The sequence below is a fragment of the Lepisosteus platostomus genome, chromosome 10 (assembly GCF_059453375.1).
Source record: "Lepisosteus platostomus isolate fLepPlt1 chromosome 10, fLepPlt1.hap1, whole genome shotgun sequence".
Taxonomy (NCBI): Eukaryota; Metazoa; Chordata; class Actinopteri; order Semionotiformes; family Lepisosteidae; genus Lepisosteus; species Lepisosteus platostomus.
Genome location: NC_142620.1, coordinates 13380558 through 13402305, shown reverse-complemented (window position 1 = coordinate 13402305; position 21748 = coordinate 13380558). Strand labels below are relative to the sequence as shown.

The window sequence follows — 21748 nt, the reverse complement described above, 5'->3', positions numbered from 1 at the left end:
TAGTTAAAGGAAATCAGGTTTTCTTAGCAAGGAAATGAAAACCTTAAAAGTCTGAACAATTGCCATTTATCACTGAAATACAATGAACTACATTTCGGGAAAACCCCATTGCTGGTAAAGCCAAAGTAGGTTGTTTCCTGCTTCTTTCCTATCCAGGGTGTACGGCCATTGTAAAACTGACATTAAACAAGGAAAGTCCATTGCCGTAAATGATACCACCTCATTGCTCCTTTTTTCTGATTGGAATACATAGGTTGGGTTAACCCCTAAGGGCATTGGCATGAGCTGCTATGTGCTTATTAAACCGTACCGACGAAGAATCAAAATCATGACAACCAGCAGCATGTACAATGCCACTAAACAACATGGAGCAATTCTAAACAAGTATGTTTCCAATAAAGGATGGGTGTGTATTGTACACTCCTGGAATGTAGCAAATCAAGGATTTTGGAGACATGATAGCGTAGGTGTATAGAATGTAGAAATAAGAGTTCTCAATGAGGAAGTATCAGACTAATGTTACACTTTCAATAGAACAAGCAAAAGCTAATTCCTCACTGAAAAGTAGAAAGAAGAAATGTTTCCACTTCAGTGTAATGGAGAGAGAGGAAGATGGCAGGGATGTAACCTTGCAAGACAACAAAGGACATCACGAGAGCATGGACATAAAACAGGTAAGAAAGTGTGTCCAAATGAAGGCAGAGCTGTGAAAGAATGAAATATGTAATTGCATGAAAAGACATGAATCATTGCGAGAAGGCAGAAGGTGTGATTCAACTTTAAGGATAATGTTTTCTGAAGTAGGAATCATGCAAACAGGCCTTTTTTTCCCCTCACACCTGAAGCAGGCTGAACAGCCTTCATTCCACTTTTCACATTCACTTGTCGCTTTGCAACCAGTGCCTGATGATAAAGTTCACCACTCAAACGTGCCCTTTCAATTTTTGAGATACAGGATGACAGGCAAACGCAGCCACTGAAGTATACAACTCTACAATAATGCAAGTAACAACTGGAGGCTGGAGAAAAAAAAATCATTTCTTCAGAGAGTAAATGGTTCACATGCTGTTTTAATCATATCTGGGATTGATGCATCATATTTAGGTACCTTTTGATCCTGAAACAAGTGGTTACATTTGCTGGACTTACATCTGTGCAACCTGAAGCATAATGTTTTTTTTTTCATATTCAAAGACATTTTCTTCTGACAATAAGTTTTTAATAAGAAACATGCAGTCATAGCTCATCCTGTATTAATGTCAGGTATCTAGTCTCAGCTTGATGATAAGCACTGGCCTCAAGAACTGAATTCAAGCATCGTGTTTGAAATATCTCTCTACATCCTTGACACATTAATGCAACAATCATTCAGCCGCCTTTCTGTTCTGAAACGTGCAGATTTGCTTTTGGTTGTAAAATTGTATGGCTTTAAAAACTGCATCACTTCATTAATAATTTTGGTGAGCTGCTTGCCATATTGATTGCATGTAACTGAAAAGCCAATAATTAATCATGCCAAATTCAGTCGTCAAAAACGCATCTAGTACCAGAAATCAACATGCAAAAGAAAAATAGTGACTGAGCTTGTCATATGCAATAATACTATGCAAATATATGACATACATTTGACAGATATTACTTTATTGTTGTTCAGACATTGGAAAATGAACAGACAGAAATTAAAGAGATGTGACAATTAGTATTTGAACTCCACAATATACAGTGAGAGTAGAGGGAGAATCAGACCTCAGGCATTCAAATGTAAGGCAAGGCCACAAGACCACTGTGGGACCCCTCCATCTAAACCAAGGGTATCTGATGCTGGTCCTGGAGAGCCTGAGGTTTTTCTAGGTGGCTAAGGGTCACTTTAGTATCAATCACATAACCCAATACCTAGTTCAACTAAGTCATTAACATCTTGATAGTAAGGAAAATATGAAGACATTGCAACTCTGCAGGAGCAAGTTTAGAGAAGTCAGCCCTAGACAATTCATTGCTTTCCTTTTCCACACTAAAGAAATTCTTCTCCCTTTACAGACACCAACAACTACCTTCTGTTTGAAAAACTCGTTAGAACTAGATACCATTGCAGTGTATTATTTGCAGCGCTAAACTGTATTTTTACATGCACATCAGATTTGTATTAAACCAGGAATGTCTTGAGAATGACCTTTTAAGCATTTTGTCAGATTTAAAATGTTTAAGACCTACTGCTAAAAATAATTGAAATAGTTATCCTATAAAATTTAAATTCAAGTATGTGCTTTTGTATTTACAAGTAAATTAGGGAAAGAGTCGAGTTTAACAATTTATTTTATCAGTCAATAAATGTTTTTTTTACCCAAAGCACAAGTTAACAAAAATCTTTAAAATTATAAATTGTCCTGTGAGAGGGATGTCATCAGTGGGTTAGTTGCACACTTACACAAACACACAGACACAGTGGCACACCAAGAAAAATATTGAACAGAGAGAATAACATTCATTGAATAACTAGCAGGTACATTCCAGTGCTGGAAAATATTAAACTTTGGTCATTTTAAACCAGTTCTTTAGGTGTCTTGAGAGATGATGCCAACTATTATTACAAAACTACAGTATGCTACATAGTTTTCTGCAATCAGACCGTGAAAAGAAAAGGACACACTATTCAATAGTTTGTACATTTCTATGCGTTCTGCAACAAAAAACTATTTCTATCACTGTGTCTGCTTATTATAGGCAGTTCAAATTAGTTTTCATGGTAGCTACATAAATACAAACTATGCAAGTGTTCAGGACAACTGGTAACAAATACATTCTTTCTATATTATTTTTGGAATGTTAATACAGTATTTTACTTTACACTGTCATTTGTAATCACATTACTACCACAACACTGTTGGACAAGCATAAAACAAGTGGACGTACATTGATAAAATATTACTGTGTATTTACCTTCACTTTAACACAAAAGGACACTTCAACATCATAATAAAGTCATCTGATTTAATACAGGGGTGGAGCCCCAACATTATTAAATGACGCTCACAAAAAATACTCAATCTTGAGCTTTGACAACACTTAAAAGAATACATCATTATAATGCATACAACTGTATGAGGCAAAACAATTGAGCACACATCACCTCAGAACATGAAGTACTTTGTAATTCACGTCAGTACTAACTACATTGCGGAACACACTGTCAACCACAAGGAAACAGCCGATTTTTGTGAAAAGGTTTTCGTTTTTTACCAAGGTGCATGCCTTACCCCTCATGAGAGTGGTTCACAACAAATTGTTACTGCATTTAGTTGGCAAACTTGTCAACTTTTTAAAGACCACATTGTTTGCAGTTCCTCAGCAATTCAAAAGGATTTAATTGGAACAGTTAGAAAGGCTGCAGATATTTTCATTTGGTCTTCCATAACTTAAAATAGAGGTGAATACTTACCCACCTATGAAATCATTTTCTTCACCAGAAAGCAGTATTTGTACTGTACGTTTGGTACTTAAAGATGCCATTTCAGGTAACATCGTAACGCTGTAGCTCAAATGGATAGCACAGGCAAGTATAAGGCTTCCCTAAAATCCCTATTTGGGGGCTGAGAGTGTTCTGCTGTTTCGGTGTACTGCTGTTTCACCGCATCTTAGGCAATCAAATACTAGCCCTATATATTGCGCTACAGATAACGGCACAACAAAACAATCACTTAAAAAACTATTCATTTGTAAAAAATGTTTTAATCAGGTAGTAGATCACTACACTGTTAGAATGTGCTGGTAGAAAATAAACCAGGCTTAAAGTATTATTTCTAACCACCACCAAAAAAAACTACCAAGGTTCTTGTGGGATACACTGTATTTTGCAAAAAAAAAACATAATATACAATTCTGATAACATCAATAGCACAATAGTTTATTATCATTAATATTTTAGTTAATAAATTCAATCAATAGGTAATTTTAACTTTCTCTTTCAAATGTTAATGACTACAATAAAAAATAATTACAAAAATATGTTGCTTATGTCTAGCAATAGTGTTGAAGACTTTCATCGACATTTCATCTTGTTGGTAATAACTTAACAGGTAATAAGTAAAATGTCATGTGCAGAAAAACTGCTCTTGAATCAAAGCTTCACTAACTCTCATGGGAAAAAGTGCACGCAGTCTTGCTTCCAACTACTCCTGGCAGTTAACAGAAATTTGCTTACTGGCAGATACTAATAATAACAGTACCGATCAAATGGAAACCCACCATGTGCAATTACCAAAAGAAATAGTTTGTAACACTGACACACCGACAACAACTGCAAATGGAATAAACAAATACACAGAGGAATTCTGACACCTGCCTCATCACTTTTAACCACACCAAAATTCCTTCAAATATGATTGTGTTTGTAGTGAAATGCACCTATGTGTGGGCTGAGCACACTTTGCACTAGATCTATTTTGGAAACAAGGGCATTTGAGGAGGATATTGAAGTTTGTGATACAGGCTGAGGAAATATTCTGTCAAAAGGTCACTGATAACTCAATTTTTTAATTCTATTATTATTAGAATATCACTCTGATGCTTTAAAACACCCAAAACTTGTTTACTAAATGTATTGGTCTCAACTGCATCTCAAAGAAAAAACGGTACAATGTTATACATCTTATGTCTGATGAAGGCATTTTTTCAGCTTTTTGGCATTACTTCATAACTGTTAATTAGTTATTACTTGAGCTTTAATTTGAAGAAAATATTTTCCATAGCAGGGAATTATTTGTTTAAATCTAATGTTAGAGATTAAAATATATATTTTAAAATATATATTAAATAATTTAATATAAAATAATTATATTAAATATTAAATATCCATTGTTATTTTTTTCTTACACCCATATACTGAATACTTCAAACAGAACTGAAAGTGACAGCCAAAGAATTTCTTGCAGGTTTTCTAGACCCAAACTCTTCACAGTTGATAAACTCTGAAGATTCAAGACAGAGACACACTTCACATAAGAAAACATCAGATCGCTTTAGATGCACAATGTGGATTTGAAGAAAGAATGAGTTGGGCAGTGAGATGATGACGATTCACGATGGCGATGGTTCAGAGAGAAATGTTTTGGTCATAGAATGCTATCTTCCAGATCGGCCTCAGGAACTCTGCCTTGTTTTGGGTCTGTCCCGGAGAGGCGTTCTGGCAGGGGTGCTTTGTTCCGAGAGGTGGCATTTGGCAAAAGTACCGGGATGACTCAGCTTTTGATGAGGGTGAGAAACTCCTCCCTGGTCTTGGGGTCTTCACGGAAGACCCCCAGCATGGTGCTGGTCACTGTCTTACTGTTCATCTTCTGGACGCCTCTCATCACCATGCACATGTGACTGAAGACAGAGACACGACATCTTTAAAACCGGAAAATTAATGGCTGAATATACTGTTCTCCTATACTCATTATTGTATTTTAAAATATACGTTACTGGCATCATGTGAATCATATCATTCTAATGTTCAAAATGTTGTACACAGTAGCTGGACAATAAATATGCTGCACCCAGATGGAGCACCTTTACATGTAAATATGTGTAAAATGACTGTTTGAAAATCTGAAATGCAGCAATAGGCACTGTCAAACATACGTGGCTTCAATGACAACTCCCACTCCTGCAGGCTGAAGTGCTTCAGTGATGGCAACAGCAATCTGTTTGGTCAGCCGCTCCTGAACTTGAAACGGAGAAAGACAGAAATAAACACTGTCATTCTTATGTCTTTGAACTCCTGAACGTTTGCCCCTCTGATATCTTTAATGATCTGTCGTTATATACCAGCCGTGGAAGTGATGACAATGCACAGCAATGGGATACACAATGTTCAAAATGTGCTAATGCTAATCACCTCCACAGCATTTCTAATTTTAACAAAAGAAGTACAGTCAAAATTATGAATCTGGTGCAGATACCATTGTTGTTGTTTCTGTTTTCATTCAATAAGTTCTGTGGGAGCTGTCTTCTGTAGGTGTTTTGCGATACATTAATTCAAAAGAATCCATGAAGCCTTTTTCTTAGCTGACCTTAACTTTTTTGCTGCAGGGATATTACTTAAAATAAACACTTGAAGGTCACTGTTCTGTTTCAGTTGTGAATTAATACTGATAATCATCTACGATAGAAATGGAATACTCACATCTAATGGATTAAATATTTTAAATGTACTGTAGAGATCCAAAAAAATCACAGACAATCTGAACAAAACTACAGAAGAAAGAATCATGATATCACAAGGTGTTCCTCAGTATTGATGCAGTCTTGCATTAATAAGTGTTGATAGACCTGACGGGCCTCTGGACAGACTGCTGTATGATGTCCTGCCACTCCTCACCAGCTGGTGAAGGTTGGGCAGTTGTGTTCGACTCCCTTTGTTGCCAGTTCCAAAGATGTTCTATAGCCTCACATAAGGAAAAAAAGCCACCGAAAGCTAATCAAATTCTCCACATGTTTTCTTAAAGTTGTGCCACTGTTATCGTAGTACTTTGTGGTCTTGCATTGTTATTCTGGAAGAATCGACACATCTGGATTGGCTTTCAGGAATGAAACAGGTTTTGGCACAACCACATTGTTAATTTATGACTAAGCAGTAAGTTCATCGCAAATTCACACCAAAGGTGTTCTTGTGTTAAATAGAGAATCTTCCTCATGTTATCAGACTTCCACTGCCTCTTCAGTTGGCCTGAACAACTCAAAGTCAACATAACACTTTGGCCTCTGAGTATGCAGATCATTTTCAAGTAAAAAATGATTTGAGCTACACTCATTCTGCTGATTATTTTATTTGATGCAGTTACTTCAAAATGTGTCTAAAAATAGATCTGCATAGATCAGACTTAGATCTAATCTGTATATATGAGACAGTCATGAGAGTTCCGGGGCCGAGTTCTGACCCTTTGCCTTCTGGGACATTGTCTGTTCATCACAGAGCCAGTTTCATCATTTGTCTGGACTAGTCTTCTGATTTTTGAGCAAATCTCAGGCATGTTTCAAATTCAAACCTTGTAAAATCAGGATTCAAGCAGAACATAGTCTTACATTTTGTTGTTCTTCTGTTAATTATAATCATTTTGCAGTTCATTTTTGAATTGCTGTTTACACAGATTCTTAATCAGCTCATTTTGGCTATTTTAATTAAACTCAAACAACAACCATTTAGTGTCTGGTATTTTTACAAACTCATAAACAGGCCAGCATTTTATGATGGTAACACACAATTAGAATATAGTAGCATAAAACAGACAAGCCCAAATAACAGTATGTTCCATAGAAAAAATTACCTTGTAATCGTCTGCTATAAATTTCAACAATCCTGGAAGAAGAAAAAAAGTTTAATTACTTATTCTACAGCAAAACAAGTGGATTTTAAACACACAGACACAAACAGGATTACGTGAACAAACAAGGACTAGAAGACTTGCACTGCCAAATTCTGATCCTTGGACACACAGAAGCTTATCTTATCAGATTTAAAATACAAGTGAACCTTACACATACTGTAGGTACAGCTGGGATTGTATGAAAAGACATTAAAAGCTATTGTTCCCTACTACCTTTAAAACTTTCAGTCATAAGACAGCCTTTCTGTAAAATTAATGATGGTCATTTGTGAGCACATTCTTCAGACTAGAACTGGTCAAACCCACTGCCTGCTCTGTTACTGTACCTCCTGACCCTTACTCTTTTCACAGCAGATTGGCTCATATTTGGCTTCACGTTTGTAGTCTAACGACAATGTAAGAGGACAGCTTTCCTGATACAGCAGTAAATGTCAGAGGAGGATTAGGAACTCTTTGAAACATGAAGCAGCAGATAAAATATTGTCGAATTTAATTTCAAAATGGTGTGACTTTGTCATTTGTAGAGAAGTATTTAGCATTATGCTTTAATGCACCATGCAATTTAATTGTAATTTAAGTGCTTCTAAGTTCTGTCAGGCTCTTATAAATGTGTTCTTTGCAATTATCCTTTTTGTAATCTCTATCTTCTTCATAATTATGAAAGATCAAGTCACAGGCTGCCACAGGATAAAAAGAGGTACTGCTGTTTATAATTAATATGTAAGTATAATTTAGAAGACCAGACAAAGACAGTTTTGCATTGCATTGCATTTATATACTTGTGTCCCTTCACATCCAATTGAGCAGGTACCCCAGGTAGCTCCAGCCACAGAAATACATCCTGGCAGCACGCTGCACAAGTGGGACTGTGTCTGAGGTGAAGGAGTGGGTGATACTATTCACCAAGTCACAGAGAAAGGGGTAAGCCTTGTATTGAGGTCAGACTGGATCAGTCACCCCAGTCAGTGGCACATCACACGTAATCATCTTGTAATCATCTTACAGACACTTAGCTCTCTTTTCAGACAACATCAGCAAGGGCCAGAGAAGACTCACTGCTCACAAGCCCTTCATGTCTTAATCATCTGCTTTCAGGGATGGTCCCGATATATATTGTACTGTTTATACCACTCACCACTGAATTCTTCATCTGCAGTTTTCTGGCTTAACATATTAATTTCATAATATAATTAGAAAGTGATATCTCATTCTTCATTTTCTTTATACCATTAATTGCATGTAATTTTTCATACTAGTTTCATATTACTTCTGATATAAGCTCACAGGCAACAGGGGGGTATATCAAAACTATTCGGATACACCCTGTGCAAAGAATGCAGAAAGCAAAAGGTCTTTTAAAGCAAAAGGTCTTTGTAGACTAGGGGTTTGTGAAGAATAAAGCATGCCATCTGTGTCAAAGGACAAATTATCAGCAGTCAATGGTTGTAAATCAATCTGACAAAGTGCATTAGTTGAGCCAAACAGAATCAGATGGGCCATCAGCGATGATAGTGATGAGAAGGTCTGGGTGTAGCAGAAGTAGTACGACGTACCTGGCCAGCTTGCTGAGGCCCAACACCCTCTTGTTGGGGAGGTAGCCTATGTGCACCTGTAGGACACAAGGAAAGATATAGGGCCAGCTTAACGGAGGCACCAGGGGGAAGAATGAGAGACACTTACAGTAGCTCTTCAGGGAAGGGCTAACAATATATTTGAACACAAAGCTTTCAGAGAGACTGGATGAAAATGCTGCCAATATCACATCTCAGAGGAGAAGCAGGAGAAACAACTGGGGAAATGTTTTCTCAAATTGCTTCAGTCTTTATTCATGTTCCGTGGTCTTAAAGGTGTTCCGTTCTCAAAAAATCTGCATTGGATTAATGTTTTAGCTTATCTAGTGCTGCCTCAGCTGTCATTTCGAGCCTAAAGTCAGAGCAGCCATTTCTATCAATATCCCTCCTTTTAAATGGTAACTTTATATGATACACAATCACTTGTTTTCTTTAATTTCTACTGCAGTGTTCAGGGAAGGTTTTTCTAATAGGAACAAGTTACTGGCTTGTCTTCAGTGCTCACTAGCAATTAGAAGGATTTATTGAGGTGCTAATAATTATGGTGCAGACTGATCCTACAAAAAACAGAATTGACCATGTCTGGGGAACCACCAGCTCTGAAAAAAACTATTTTCAAGCTTAAATGAAACGTGTGGTTATATGAAATCCTTGCCACCCATTTACTGTATATATTGTACATACCTAGACCACACAAATCCTTCCACTTTGTCCTACAAGGTTGGCACAATTCAGGGATATACTGTATAGCATTTGCACAGGTTGAGCAGCCAACCGGAAAGTAAAAGTTGAAGGGGTGACCAGATCTTAAGATAAGCACTGAACTACCTTCTATTTACATCATGCAGTCCAAGCTGTTTAAATGCACAGTTTGAATCATAAGGTCATTCGCAGCTGTCAAAGACACCCTGAAAGTTCCTAGATACCCATGTCTCTCACATCCCATAAGGCACCTATGATCAGTAACAAGTCCGATTTCTAAAAGCAGAAGTTACCGCACTGAAAAAGGGTGGACCTCTTACTTGTAGTTTATTAATTTACTAATGGCACATGTGCTTGTGTACAGGGTAAGGAAAATGCACGGTAGGTTCCATGGGAACACCTGCAGATCAAGACTGGAAGGGATAGCACCTACTGCCTATTTGGTGGGGGTGGGGAGGGAGTTAGTTGAGGTCAGAAGGCCTGTATGTGATTAAGCACGTACAGGCCACAGCCACATCTCGTTACCTGGCCAGCTTGCTGACACCTACTGTATCACCTTTCTGTTGGCCAAATATCCGATCGACACCTGGAAAACACGAAAACACGTTCAAGGGGAAACCTTCCCTATTAATGGGATATGAGATGCACGGGAAGAACGTAACTGAACCTGTCTGCTTATTGAGATTTAGAGAGCTTAGAAAGTAGAGCAGAGTCTCTTTTTTACAGTTAAGCTCAGAAAGCCTGTGTAACATGCATAATCTAGAATCTACTTCACAGTTCATCAGTTCTCTAAGCAGAATTACAATACTTATACTAGTAATTACAATACAGTTCTAACTCTCCACTATGTTTCTATGGATGCCAGTGTAATAAAGTGCTTTTTAAATGCTTATTTCCTATTCCCTTTTTATGTGTTCTCCCATTTTATGTTAAAATATGAAGCAATAAAGTTGAGGGAAAGAAAAATTACAAATTCACCTTTGTTACATCAACGTAAACCAATTGTACCGATAGAAAAAAAAACTGGCACATTACTCTTTTTTACTTGGTCAGAAAAAAAACCTGTATGAAAAATAATTAAGCATATTGTGCCAGTTGTGTAATAAACATTTTTACATCTCATTTAATTAAAAATATTGTATCTCTGCACAGTCCTATTAATGCCGTAGAACACAAAAGGTCTCCCTAAGAGTATTTTCACCTCAGTTTATTATTAGGTATTTTTTGCTTGTGTTCCAGCTGTAAATTTGCTCAGGCCTTATAAAATAAGAGTATCTTGTGAGTTAGAGAAGCTGCAGCAGCCTTTTCTAGGGCTCATGTGCAGTAGGGGTATCAAGCCTTGTGATCAACAGCCTGTGAAGAAGTTACAGTGAATCTGGGCAGTGCCAGAGGGATGGATATTATCACCTGCTCAAGCCTGAGGATGGGCTAGACAACACTCACAAAGCAAAAAGGCATCTGCTGCAGGAGCTGCCATGAGCTCTTCAACAGTTAAATACTTGAGGTCTGCCTCCTAGGGATTCTCCCCCTCTCTGCGTCTCCATTCAAATGTCAACAGCAATTTGATTAGACAGTCCACAAAAAAGGGCAGTATGAGGGCAGTTATCTTTTTTCCCCTGCTATTTTCTAGTTAAAGCTGCCTGGATGTGATAACTCACAGGAAAGCACAAAACTTAACTGCTGCCATGGCTAATTGCATTCATTAATGTTCTCCAATTATTATTTCTTAAAGTGTTATTGCTGTCCATTGTCTTTTATCGAGGAGGGACTGTCCTCAATATTTCTAGCGGTGCAGTTGGCCAAGTCCACTGTTCTTGGCTCTCAAAGGCTACAGCAGGGTGACAACAAAATCAAAGATATAGGAAATCAATCCATTTACAGCAAATAGTCAAAGAAAGGCCTCTTTCTCTAAATGTACATATTTAGCATGGCCACAAATTCGTTTCTTAAAACCAGTCTTTAAAACTACAAGCTTCTGAAAAATAATAAATTGTCTAAATACGAAGGCTATTCCAGCTGATCTCTTTATTTTTAAATGTTCATGTTTTTAAGCACACAGATATGTTTTTACACACAGTTTTTGCAGGACAAAACAGAATCCAATAGAGTGGTGGGCTAACTCTGCTCAAGTGGTTATTCCTGAAAAACGACCACTTTTCAAATTCCAGCACCCTGATGGGCAGCATTTCAGAAAATGTCATGACTAGCCCTAATGCAGAAACCACAGACTTATGTAGACTAACCGCTTTCACTAGCGGAATGCGTTATAAATTAAAAACATTGTCCATTGTCTATGAAAACCAGTATTATGATTCACGTTTACATTAAGATAGCTAATAGAGAATTCTGCATTTATAAAACACTTTATTTCCTTAAATAGATAAGCCATTTTGCTAAAAATCTTTGTTCAGAATGAAATTTCTGCTTGAATAACAATGGTGATGTGCAATTATGATGTTAAGCTCTGTCTAAAACTTAAAAAAATATATATTTTCAAATGTTAAATTAATAGCAAATATTATATCACTATATAATATACAGCATATACTTATTATATCACTAGCAATGACAGGCACTAATGGGTTAACACAATATTGCAGGCTAAATGAGATACCAACCCTATGCTAGTCATGAATGAAAAATGAAAAAATGAGACTCTTGGAGAAATTGGTGAGTCATTATCTTGTTCCTGGAGCTGCGAGGTAAACAGATGTGGAGATAAGGCCACGCTGGTGACGACAGGGAGCTATCAGCAGGAGGGAGAGGAGGCAGGAGTTGTCAGACAGGAATCGCCTGACGGTAGCTGACAAACAGAATTGCAGAAAAACCTTTTCCTCTGGTGTTTTGATCAACGGCTCCTGCTATCATCAAGGCTATTTACACGCTGAAATTGATCGATTGCTTCTCTTTTGTCTTAAATGGCAAGATGAGGAGGATTGAGGGTATTAAAATGTCAAAAACTGAGAATGAAATCAGTCATCGCTTGAGTCAAAGTGAGTGAATTTTGAAAGAACCTTTTGGGAGGAGATATTCCAACTGACGTAATCTTTCCTTTCTATATTTTACTTCCGTGAAGTAAAGTGTTCCCTGGCTGGCAGCGTTACATTGCTGACCAAGTTAATATCGGATATTTAGAGATGGAATCTAGAGTCTTTCCATCACCTGTGTAGATTTGATAATACAAACCTTAAAGGCACTACCCTGCTCTGTTAGCAAACAAAAATATCTGCAAATATAAAGAAAATTAAAGCAAAACAATGATTTCTTTTTACAGTCCAGATACTGTGTGATATGCACGAAGAAACCCTCATAACAGTCCACTATGAAATTCCATGTTAAATACAGAGTAAAATTCAGTACATCAACGTCATGAAAACTGCAGCACAAACTAAGGAATCTGCTGAAAAGCTTCTGCTGAAGCTTCATAAGTCTATTATTTCTCAAAGGTCCATCTTTGGGACAGGTTTGCTTGCATAATGTATCTATGACACAATTTCATAATGAAACAGTTTAGGAGCTTCCATTACATGGAAGCTTCCTATATTTAAGATAAGAGATAAGATCACTTTATTGGCCTTATACAATTTCTTGTGTTAGGAATTTGTCTTTTCACATACCCCAACTTGCTCTCCATAAGACACACAGATGGGGAGAGAGACGTTTGGGGTCAGAGCGCAGGGTCAGCCATTTATACGGCACCCCTGGAACAGTTGGAGTTAAGGGCCTTGCTCAGGGGCCCAACAGAGTAGAATTCCTCTGCCGGCTGCGGGATACGAACCGGCAACCTTCCAGCCACAGGCACAGATCCTTAGCCTCAGAGGCACCATTTCTGTTGTAGCTACAGGAGTTGATGTTGAAGGGTAACTTCTATAATTGCCGTAGCACTGAGATTTAGCAGCAGGGGCCATTGTATCTCTTTTTGGACATTCTTTTCAAAACTTATCTGTCATCGATTTGAGATTTCCTATGAAATGAAATAATTTGCTCAAATACTCATGTAGCAGACACTTCCTGCACTATGCAGAGAGGCTGAGATAATACAATGCAGGAATACTGTCTATGAATGCATATCACTCATTAACATACTAATATGTTGTACAGTATGCAGTGGGGAGACTTCAATCATATAAGCAATTCAACTGGTTCAGCTGTTTTGGCTTGTTGGTCAGTACCTCACAATGACAGGTACCTATATTCCTTTAACCAAGGCATCGTTTTCCTAACAAAATATTTTTGTTTTTCCATTCTCAGAGACACAGAGAGAACTAGAGCAGGAGGAGTGATCATCCTTACCTTGCCATTGAAGGGCACAAGGTGGTGCTCACACATGGAGAACATGTCAATGTCCTTCACTATTACCATCTCATCGTGATCTTCATCAAAAATGGCATCATTCAGCACATCTGTGAGGAAGAGAGGGTTAGTTAAGGGAAGAAAAATCACTGATGGGACAAACTTTTGTTGCATCCAGTGGGTGCTTCACATTTCAGGTGGACCCGTGTCATTACAGAAGATGAATGAATAAGCTGGGCAGTGCAACAATGAATTTTAAAATTCATAGTTACATTCTCTATGAGAGCATTTTGCTCTTTGAACATATTGGCTGATTTCATAAAGGAAATTAACCAGGCTTCAAACAGAGACAGTAATTCCACTGGTGAAGATTAAAATATCAACATTCACATGAACCACGTAGCGATATTTCAGCCATCTGAACATGTTTCACTTTAAAATTCCAATGTGATAACCTAGCTCCTGAATTCTCAGTTGTTTTCATTTGCAGATCATACAGATTGATCTGCATTTGTCTGCAAGAGTCCTGGATGAAACTCTTGCAGTTACTGCAATACAGGTCAGTGATGTGGCAAGACACTGCATTTTTTTTCTCACTTCCTTTTCCAACCTTATTTAAATGCAAACAGTCTGGGTAATTATATTTTGCCCTGTCCACACATACTCTTGTTTTATTTTTCTTATTGTTGTTGCCTTTTCCAGCCCCTATCATCGTATAAATAAAATCTATCTGTTTACTCTGCAGCCTGCCATCAGTGTTTTAATTTCCTGACCAATGCTATCTCTCTTTATAGAAAGTTGCCATGGAAACAAAGCAAGCTGACAGTCTCCCCTCAGTCTTTTAGTAATGATGGCACTATCTCCAATCCGTATATGAATGGGATGTTAGTGGGCTGGAGTTTGTAAAGCTTAATTCTGTACAATAACATCTGATTTATTCCCATTCTTCTGTAAGCCTGTATTTGTTTTCTGAAAAAAAAACATACAAAAACATTTATACAGAAAGACAAAGCTAACAAAGCTAGTTAATTTGGGCTTTGGGTACAAATATTTTCCAAAATTAAACCCATTAGTTAGAAGAATAAACAGGCAAATAAAAATGAATATAAATTAAATATCTTCCCAGGACTGATCCTACATTCCACATAATATAGATAAGGGGGGTGAAAAATACTGTGCTATTGAAGAGCATAGGGACTCAGGACGTGTTCAACTGTACGTTCACATTTGTCCAGGTATTCACTATCGATATATTGTATCTTAGCTTATACTTCAATTAAATCAAACTACAGTACTTGCACTGTTCAAAGAAATAAAAAAAAAGAATGAAGGTTAACTGCAGATTTCGAAGCACACCTGTGGAATCAAAATCAAATGGCGGGAAATACACATTTCTAACAGAATCAAGACAACAGCTTACTACAAAAATGTCTAAATCTCCAAACTACTGAAAATATCTACTCATGCTACATCGAAGATGACTGTCATAATTTACTAAAAAACTACCCTGCTATTAACTAAAACTACTACTACATTTAGTTGCTTTAAATCATTAACAGAGATGCAGAAATATAACCCTGCTCCAGTTGAAGAATTATGGAAAAAGGACCATTTCTCTTCATCAAGGTGTTTGTGAGGATTTCTAGAACACTAAACCATTGCCGATGAAACATTTCCACTTTAATTAAAAACGAGAGACACTTTACTTAAGAAAACTTTCACAATTCAAACACGCTAGATGCTAGAAAATGGTGTAATGCTAGAAGAAGCTATTTTACATATACATATATTTTTTATATGTAATATCATAAAAACCCTCTCCAGCATTATTAATATAGCAAAAATGTTCCATATGCCTCTCATATGAATACATGAGCATATGGGATGTTCCAAATGAGTTACAGCAATGAATGCAGACACTGCTCAGCATCCTGTATAGACCCAGGGCAGCAGCTGTTCAAAGAGGAAATTATCGCAACCTGGCTTTTTACAAGCTATTCAAACAGGCCCTCAGTCCTCACCTGACAGGCACCGAAATAAAAAGAACAAGAAATCAAATCAGCACCGCCCTGAGTCACGAAACAATGTCAACCTCTCTCTCACACACACACAATGAGTCGCTATGGAAACTGTTAAAATTGCCCAAATGTCAGAAGTAAAGCCAGGGTTTGTTGTCACTGCTGATGATGCTCTGCAGTTATCAACACCAGGAGTGTTAAATGGGACTAAGGAGAGAATGTTCTGTGCTTCAGGAAAGAGTAGTGCAGCTCATAACAGGGTGTATAAAAAGATATACAATGGATATCATGAGATAATCACCCAGCAGATACCAACTTAGACATCGACCTCTCATTACATCTACTATGAACTGCCGCATCCTGCATTCTTCGAGGTGATCACTACAAAATAACCAGTGTAAATGCCAAAGGAAATGAACAAGGTTTTTCTGTAGCCTCTTAGGCAATGACATGGCTTGGTTTATTTCTTTGTAGAAGCGCTTGTTTTTAACTGTTACGCGCTACTTAGGAGAAGTGACAGAACTGGGCGTAAACCACTAAATCAATTGATTGTGTGATTGATGATTCCACACACCTTCATGGACAGAGTTTATTCCTGGGTTGTGGCAACATGCGGTCAGAATAGGGAGTAGGGCTGGGCTACACCCTGGATAGGATGCCAGTCCACCCCAAGGCACACCATACACAAAGCAGTGTGGCACAGTGGTTAGGGATTTTTTACCTGCAACTGCAAGGCTGTGGGTTCAATTTCCAGGTGAGACAGTGTTGTTGCACCCTTGAGTAAGGTACCCCACCCTATTTGTTCCAGTGAAATATCCAGTTATGCAATTGGGTGCAAATAATGTAAATGTGACCATTATATGCATCAGTTCTGTGCCATCGAGTCTGTGGAAGGTGGGAGGAAACCAGACCACCAGGCAAAAACACATGCAACCACGGGGGTAACATGCAAACTGTATGCAGAAGGTGCCTCAGTCCAGAACAGCACCCAGAACCCAAGATCTGCAAGGCGGCAGTGCTAACTGTCACACCACAGTGGTGCCCTTTTTCTAAATGGAATGTTAGAAGCCCCTCTTCTGTCTAAAGACCTGACAATAGGAACAGTGGGACTCCTTTCCATCTTTTTAACCCATTCAGAACTCAGACGTCTGCATCTCATATCTACAATAACCCGCAAATAACAAAGAGAACCAAAGGATTTTACTCCAAGCAAGTAGACGTATTTACCATTCTGGAAACGTGCTGCTGTATCAGGGCTAAGTAAGAGAAAGGGAGCCTGCATACGATATACGATATATGTATGGCACTATCCTTTCTAGAACAGCAGTCCAGAAAAGTGGAAACTCTATATATTACTCCCAGGGTATTATAAAATCCCATTCTGTTTTCACTGATAGCTATCTTAAATGGTCTTCCCCACAGGGACATGCTGTACCTGGAAAGAAAACAGACTTACACTATCTTTTCACTTGCTGGTGTGTTCTGGAAGTAACTGACTGACAGGCTGTGCCGGCCGGTGGTGCGAAGAGACAAAAAGAGATGGCGGGGGGAGTTGCCAGTTCAGTGATCTCCACACACACGCCATTGCTCAATCGGTCCCCCCCAGCCCTGAGCTCCATCCCCCTCTGCCCCACAGTTATCAATGAATCACCATGGCGTGCTCACAGGCAGACAAGAGGAAAGCAGGGCACAGAACGCTCACACTTCACCTCCTAAACAGCCTCTCTTTTGCCATTTTGTTTTCAAGTATTCGGTCCCACTACATGGCATTCTCCGTCTCTCACAGGGTGGGTCTCTAACATAACTTAATGTGATGTCAACAGCAACCCAGGAGACACAAGGGCTGATAAAGACCTGCAACAGGGACTTTGTCCATATGGATTTTGGTCTTTTAGATCATTGATTCAAACTTTCCCTCAGCATTTGTAAAGGACACCTTCAGAATTCAGATGTGCAGCAGTCTGAACTTGAATTGCCTTGGTTCTGAATCATGCAAAGGATGATTACAAAAAACTCTGTTTGTTTCTTGTTTTTTAATGAAATTAGAAGCATTTATAGACTGTTTGGCATCTCATTACATTTTTCCCCACCACATTTTGTAGGAAACAGCCAAGTGACACAATAGTTTTGGCACCTCTGAAAAAAATACAATCCTGTGTTCTTTTAAAATTTTATTTCTGTGTTGGAGATTTTTTTTATTTTAGAGAGTCCAGTTTTTCCTCGGCCACCATATCACAATCAAGGAGAGTGTTGTACTCCTAGGATGCTTAACACTACAAAACGTGGGATAAATTGGAACCTTATGGGACACTTAGGCTTATGAAGGACTTAAACCTAACTATTAGAGTTCTTTAAAGCTCTAAAGAGTTCTAAATGAACTCTAAATAGTTCTTTAATGACAGTTAACATGAATAACTAACTGTGCTCTCCTCTTAAGAGAGCACAATAGGGTCTCTTAAATCCTATTTGAGCAACACCTGAGTCTGGTCTGCCAGTGAATTTATAATTCCCATCAGTGAGATGTGAAAGAACTCATCCTAAACCTGCTGCAACTATTGACCAAACAGAGTATTTTCTTCTGTCCTCCTTTGATAAAACACTGCAGATGCAAAGATAAAAGAAGGCTAAAATGCATTTTTACAAAACTGCTAGTGATTCCAGATGTACCTTCTAAAGGGAAAAGAACTAATAGCATTCTTTTGGGGCCGTAAATTGAGGCCCCTAGTGAAATTCATACAAACCAGCTCCAGATGTGATGATGAAGGAAGATGGCAGAGCTTATGCAATAGCTGTGTACAGGCTGCAGTGTATTTAACCTAAAGCAGGAACCTTGTAAAACTAAAGACAGATGTTATTAGCTTAAGGTATTTGAGGTATTCTTTAAGTCTATCGTGTAGAATTTGTACTGGGGAACTGTGGTACCCTTCAACTGGAAGGTTGCAGGTTCAAATCCAGGATGAGGCACTACAGCTGGAGCCTGAGCAATGTAAAATACCCAGCTGTAGATTGTGCTTTGGATAAAAAACATCAGCCATACATTTACCATCTAAATTTGGTAAAAATATGTCTATATTACTGTATTCCCAGGAGGAGATCAGCACAAACATAATAAGACATATAAAACAAAACTGCACTCACATTAATTAAATTACAGTTTATTTAATTAACATTGGGAAAATTCAATGGTTTTAACAATAGTTAAAATGGAAATGGTCAAAAAACACCTTTTCTAAAGCACTTTTATAATCGTTGCATGTTTGATCTTGTACTGTGCATCTTCTGTATTCTCTTTGATGTTTTACATGTGTAAATTATAAAAATTATAGTTTAAATTAGTCTTGTCCTTGGTCCGCTAGAAAAGTGGTTTGACACGGCTGGCTGTACCAGAAACACGGTTGTAGTCCTGAGGTCTGTAAGGAGCCATACGGAAACCCTAAAAAAATCGGTTGTATAACCAAGTCATTACAGAAATATCCCATCAGTCTACCAACTTAAGCCGTTCATTCCTACAATAATTAAACTTAGTATTGTAGCGTAGTTATTATAACGAATCCTTCAGGAAATCCTACTAAATTTTTAATAAAAGCATGAAGATTATAATTGGAGAAAAATGAGAGACGTCTACAGAAGAGAACTAATACTTTAAAAATTATACGAGGCAACACAAGCTACATCAAGGTTCGTGCGTCTTGCTCGTACTTTGAAGGTTAAATGAATGATTAAAGGCAGCGATTTCTAACACGAAGCTTCCTCGGTCGAAGATTTGTGTTAAAAAGGGATGGCTGTGTTGCATTAACAAAGCATTTGCAAAGTCATTTGAACAGCCATGAAGTGAAATGTCACAGCATAATTAAATTCCAAATGGGTAACAGATTTCTACTTCTTCTAAAAGTAATTAGGGTAAAATCACCAGCAGTTTCCTTGTGCAAGCGATTGTGCAATGCATTACTGTAACCGTCTTCCTCAAAACCCGGTTAATTCTTCCGCATCTTCCGCGTAAATTCTAAGCGCTTAGAAAAAATGTGAATGAAGTTTTACAACAAAAGTAAGATAGACGCCTAGCTAAACACCTAGGTACGCACCCCAGCTTTCTGGTAAACCATCCGTCATTCGGAAATGTTTTTACATGGAGACAGACACATGGCTAGCTAGGTGTACTGCTTTATTCACGTTAAAATAACCTGCTCGGCAAACACCATCATCGCAAACGCCTCAGCCTCACCTGCAGCAAAAAAAAAAGGCAATGCCTTTATTGCAATCGTATTCTGTGCTACCTTTACATACACAGGTAAGAGGTAATTTTTGTAATCGGTATTTGGATTGATGTCATTAAACTGCACTGATAAATGACTGTTTTCATTTACCTCATAGGTGAAACATAACGCGTGAATGCGGTGTATTAGTAGGCTCCTATTGAGTTTTGCAACTCTGGAAACATGTGCGGGAAAAAAAAAAACAAGCAGCGCCTTACGTCTCACTCTGGGGAACTACTGTATTTCTCAACAGTAGAGCACAATATTGCTCAAAAACGAACGAAGAATGCAACCGACCAGGATACAGCAAAATCGTAACTCAGTGTCGTTAGATTTCAGCCCGAAATCAAATAGTATGCCACCATAAGCAGCGACTTACATGACTACATGCAGCAGTTCAACTCGGCTCACCTGTGATTTTCTCCTGGTAGCCCTTGGTGAAGTACTGCATGGCCGTGGCGGCCCTCCAAGGTGTTTTGAGAAGCCCCTGTCTTTGAGGATCTTCTCCTAGACCCCGGAGGATAGTAGTGTAGGCAGCGGCCAGACTGGGCAAGCTCATCTCGTTGTCTTCCACACTTCGGGTGCGCTCCTCTTTCCAGCTCTCCATAATCGATGCCGAATGTGAACTAGCCTCTCCAGGGGCTACCTGGGGACCCCGGCTGTGGTCCGGGGACCTGGTAATGAACGTCCTATCTTCCAAGTGGCCGTTCACAGTGCTGGTTGATGTACTAGCCGCTGGCTTTTCATTTTGCCTGAGTTGATGCTGTTTTGAAAGCTCCATGGCTTGAAGTTGACGAGATGCCTTTTTCTTTCCTCCGTCACTTTTCTCTGAAACTTCAAAGGTTTTCACGGTATGCCGTGAAACGAGTTTTACGCACTTTGGTTTTCCTAAGTGTTATCTATCTTAATAGACCCCCTCTCTACCCAAAGACCTCTCTATCCCCAGATAGTTGGTTTAAGCCGAAAGCACATTGTTTCTCTGTGGTTTTATAAACACGAGCTAATCCTCAAGGGTGGCCATTGGACGCTCTCACGGAGTGCGTCACCGCCTGTCAATGCAATCTAAGCGGATGAAGACAGCCTCTTCGTCTAAAATTTAATAAAATCGAGGAACCACCTCTTTATCCTCCTCATCTTCATACATGTAGTGCAATAGTGCATTTACAAAATAATATACGAAAAATCAGTTTATTCGGACTTGAGTATATTCTACTCCTTTAGTCCATTCATTCCGTGTTTAAGAAACTCGTCTTTAATGCAGTCAAATCGCAAAAAATACAGAAATAGGCTTTGCGTAAGTTTTTGTACGGAACCTGAATGAATGAATGACCGTTTATAGCTACCGAGGAACCCTTCCGGTTTCTCTCTTTTATTATCTAGTGTGATAAAACAGAGTTTTGTATTGAAGGTACCGTTTTTCTAAATACGTCAAGCAACACCTAAAAAGGCAAAATCATTTTCTGAGACTAAGTGGTTGCGTGACCACAGAATTTCACAAAATGTAAAGCAACAAAATTGCCTCAAGTCAAAATAACCACCGAGTCAAAAAC

At 38.4% G+C, this 21748-nt stretch overlaps 1 protein-coding gene and 1 long non-coding RNA gene across 2 annotated transcripts; one reads left to right on the top strand and one right to left on the bottom strand.

The window, feature by feature from the left end:
* The first annotated feature begins 153 nt into the window (after nucleotides 1-153).
* LOC148653377 (uncharacterized) lies at nucleotides 154-5557 on the top strand. Its single transcript, XR_015941649.1, has 2 exons — nucleotides 154-674; nucleotides 4929-5557. It is a non-coding gene; the product is annotated as an uncharacterized LOC148653377 (long non-coding RNA).
* Nucleotides 1621-21658, bottom strand: gch1 (GTP cyclohydrolase 1). The gene is made up of 6 exons (XM_088648311.1): nucleotides 20610-21658; nucleotides 13928-14037; nucleotides 8915-8970; nucleotides 7302-7333; nucleotides 5617-5701; nucleotides 1621-5361 (listed from the first exon to the last, which is right to left on the bottom strand). The coding sequence occupies exons 1-6, from the start codon at nucleotides 20977-20979 to the stop codon at nucleotides 5235-5237; spliced, it is 780 nt and encodes a 259-aa protein (XP_088504437.1). The 5' UTR covers nucleotides 20980-21658; the 3' UTR covers nucleotides 1621-5234.
* Nucleotides 21659-21748: the final 90 nt, after the last annotated feature.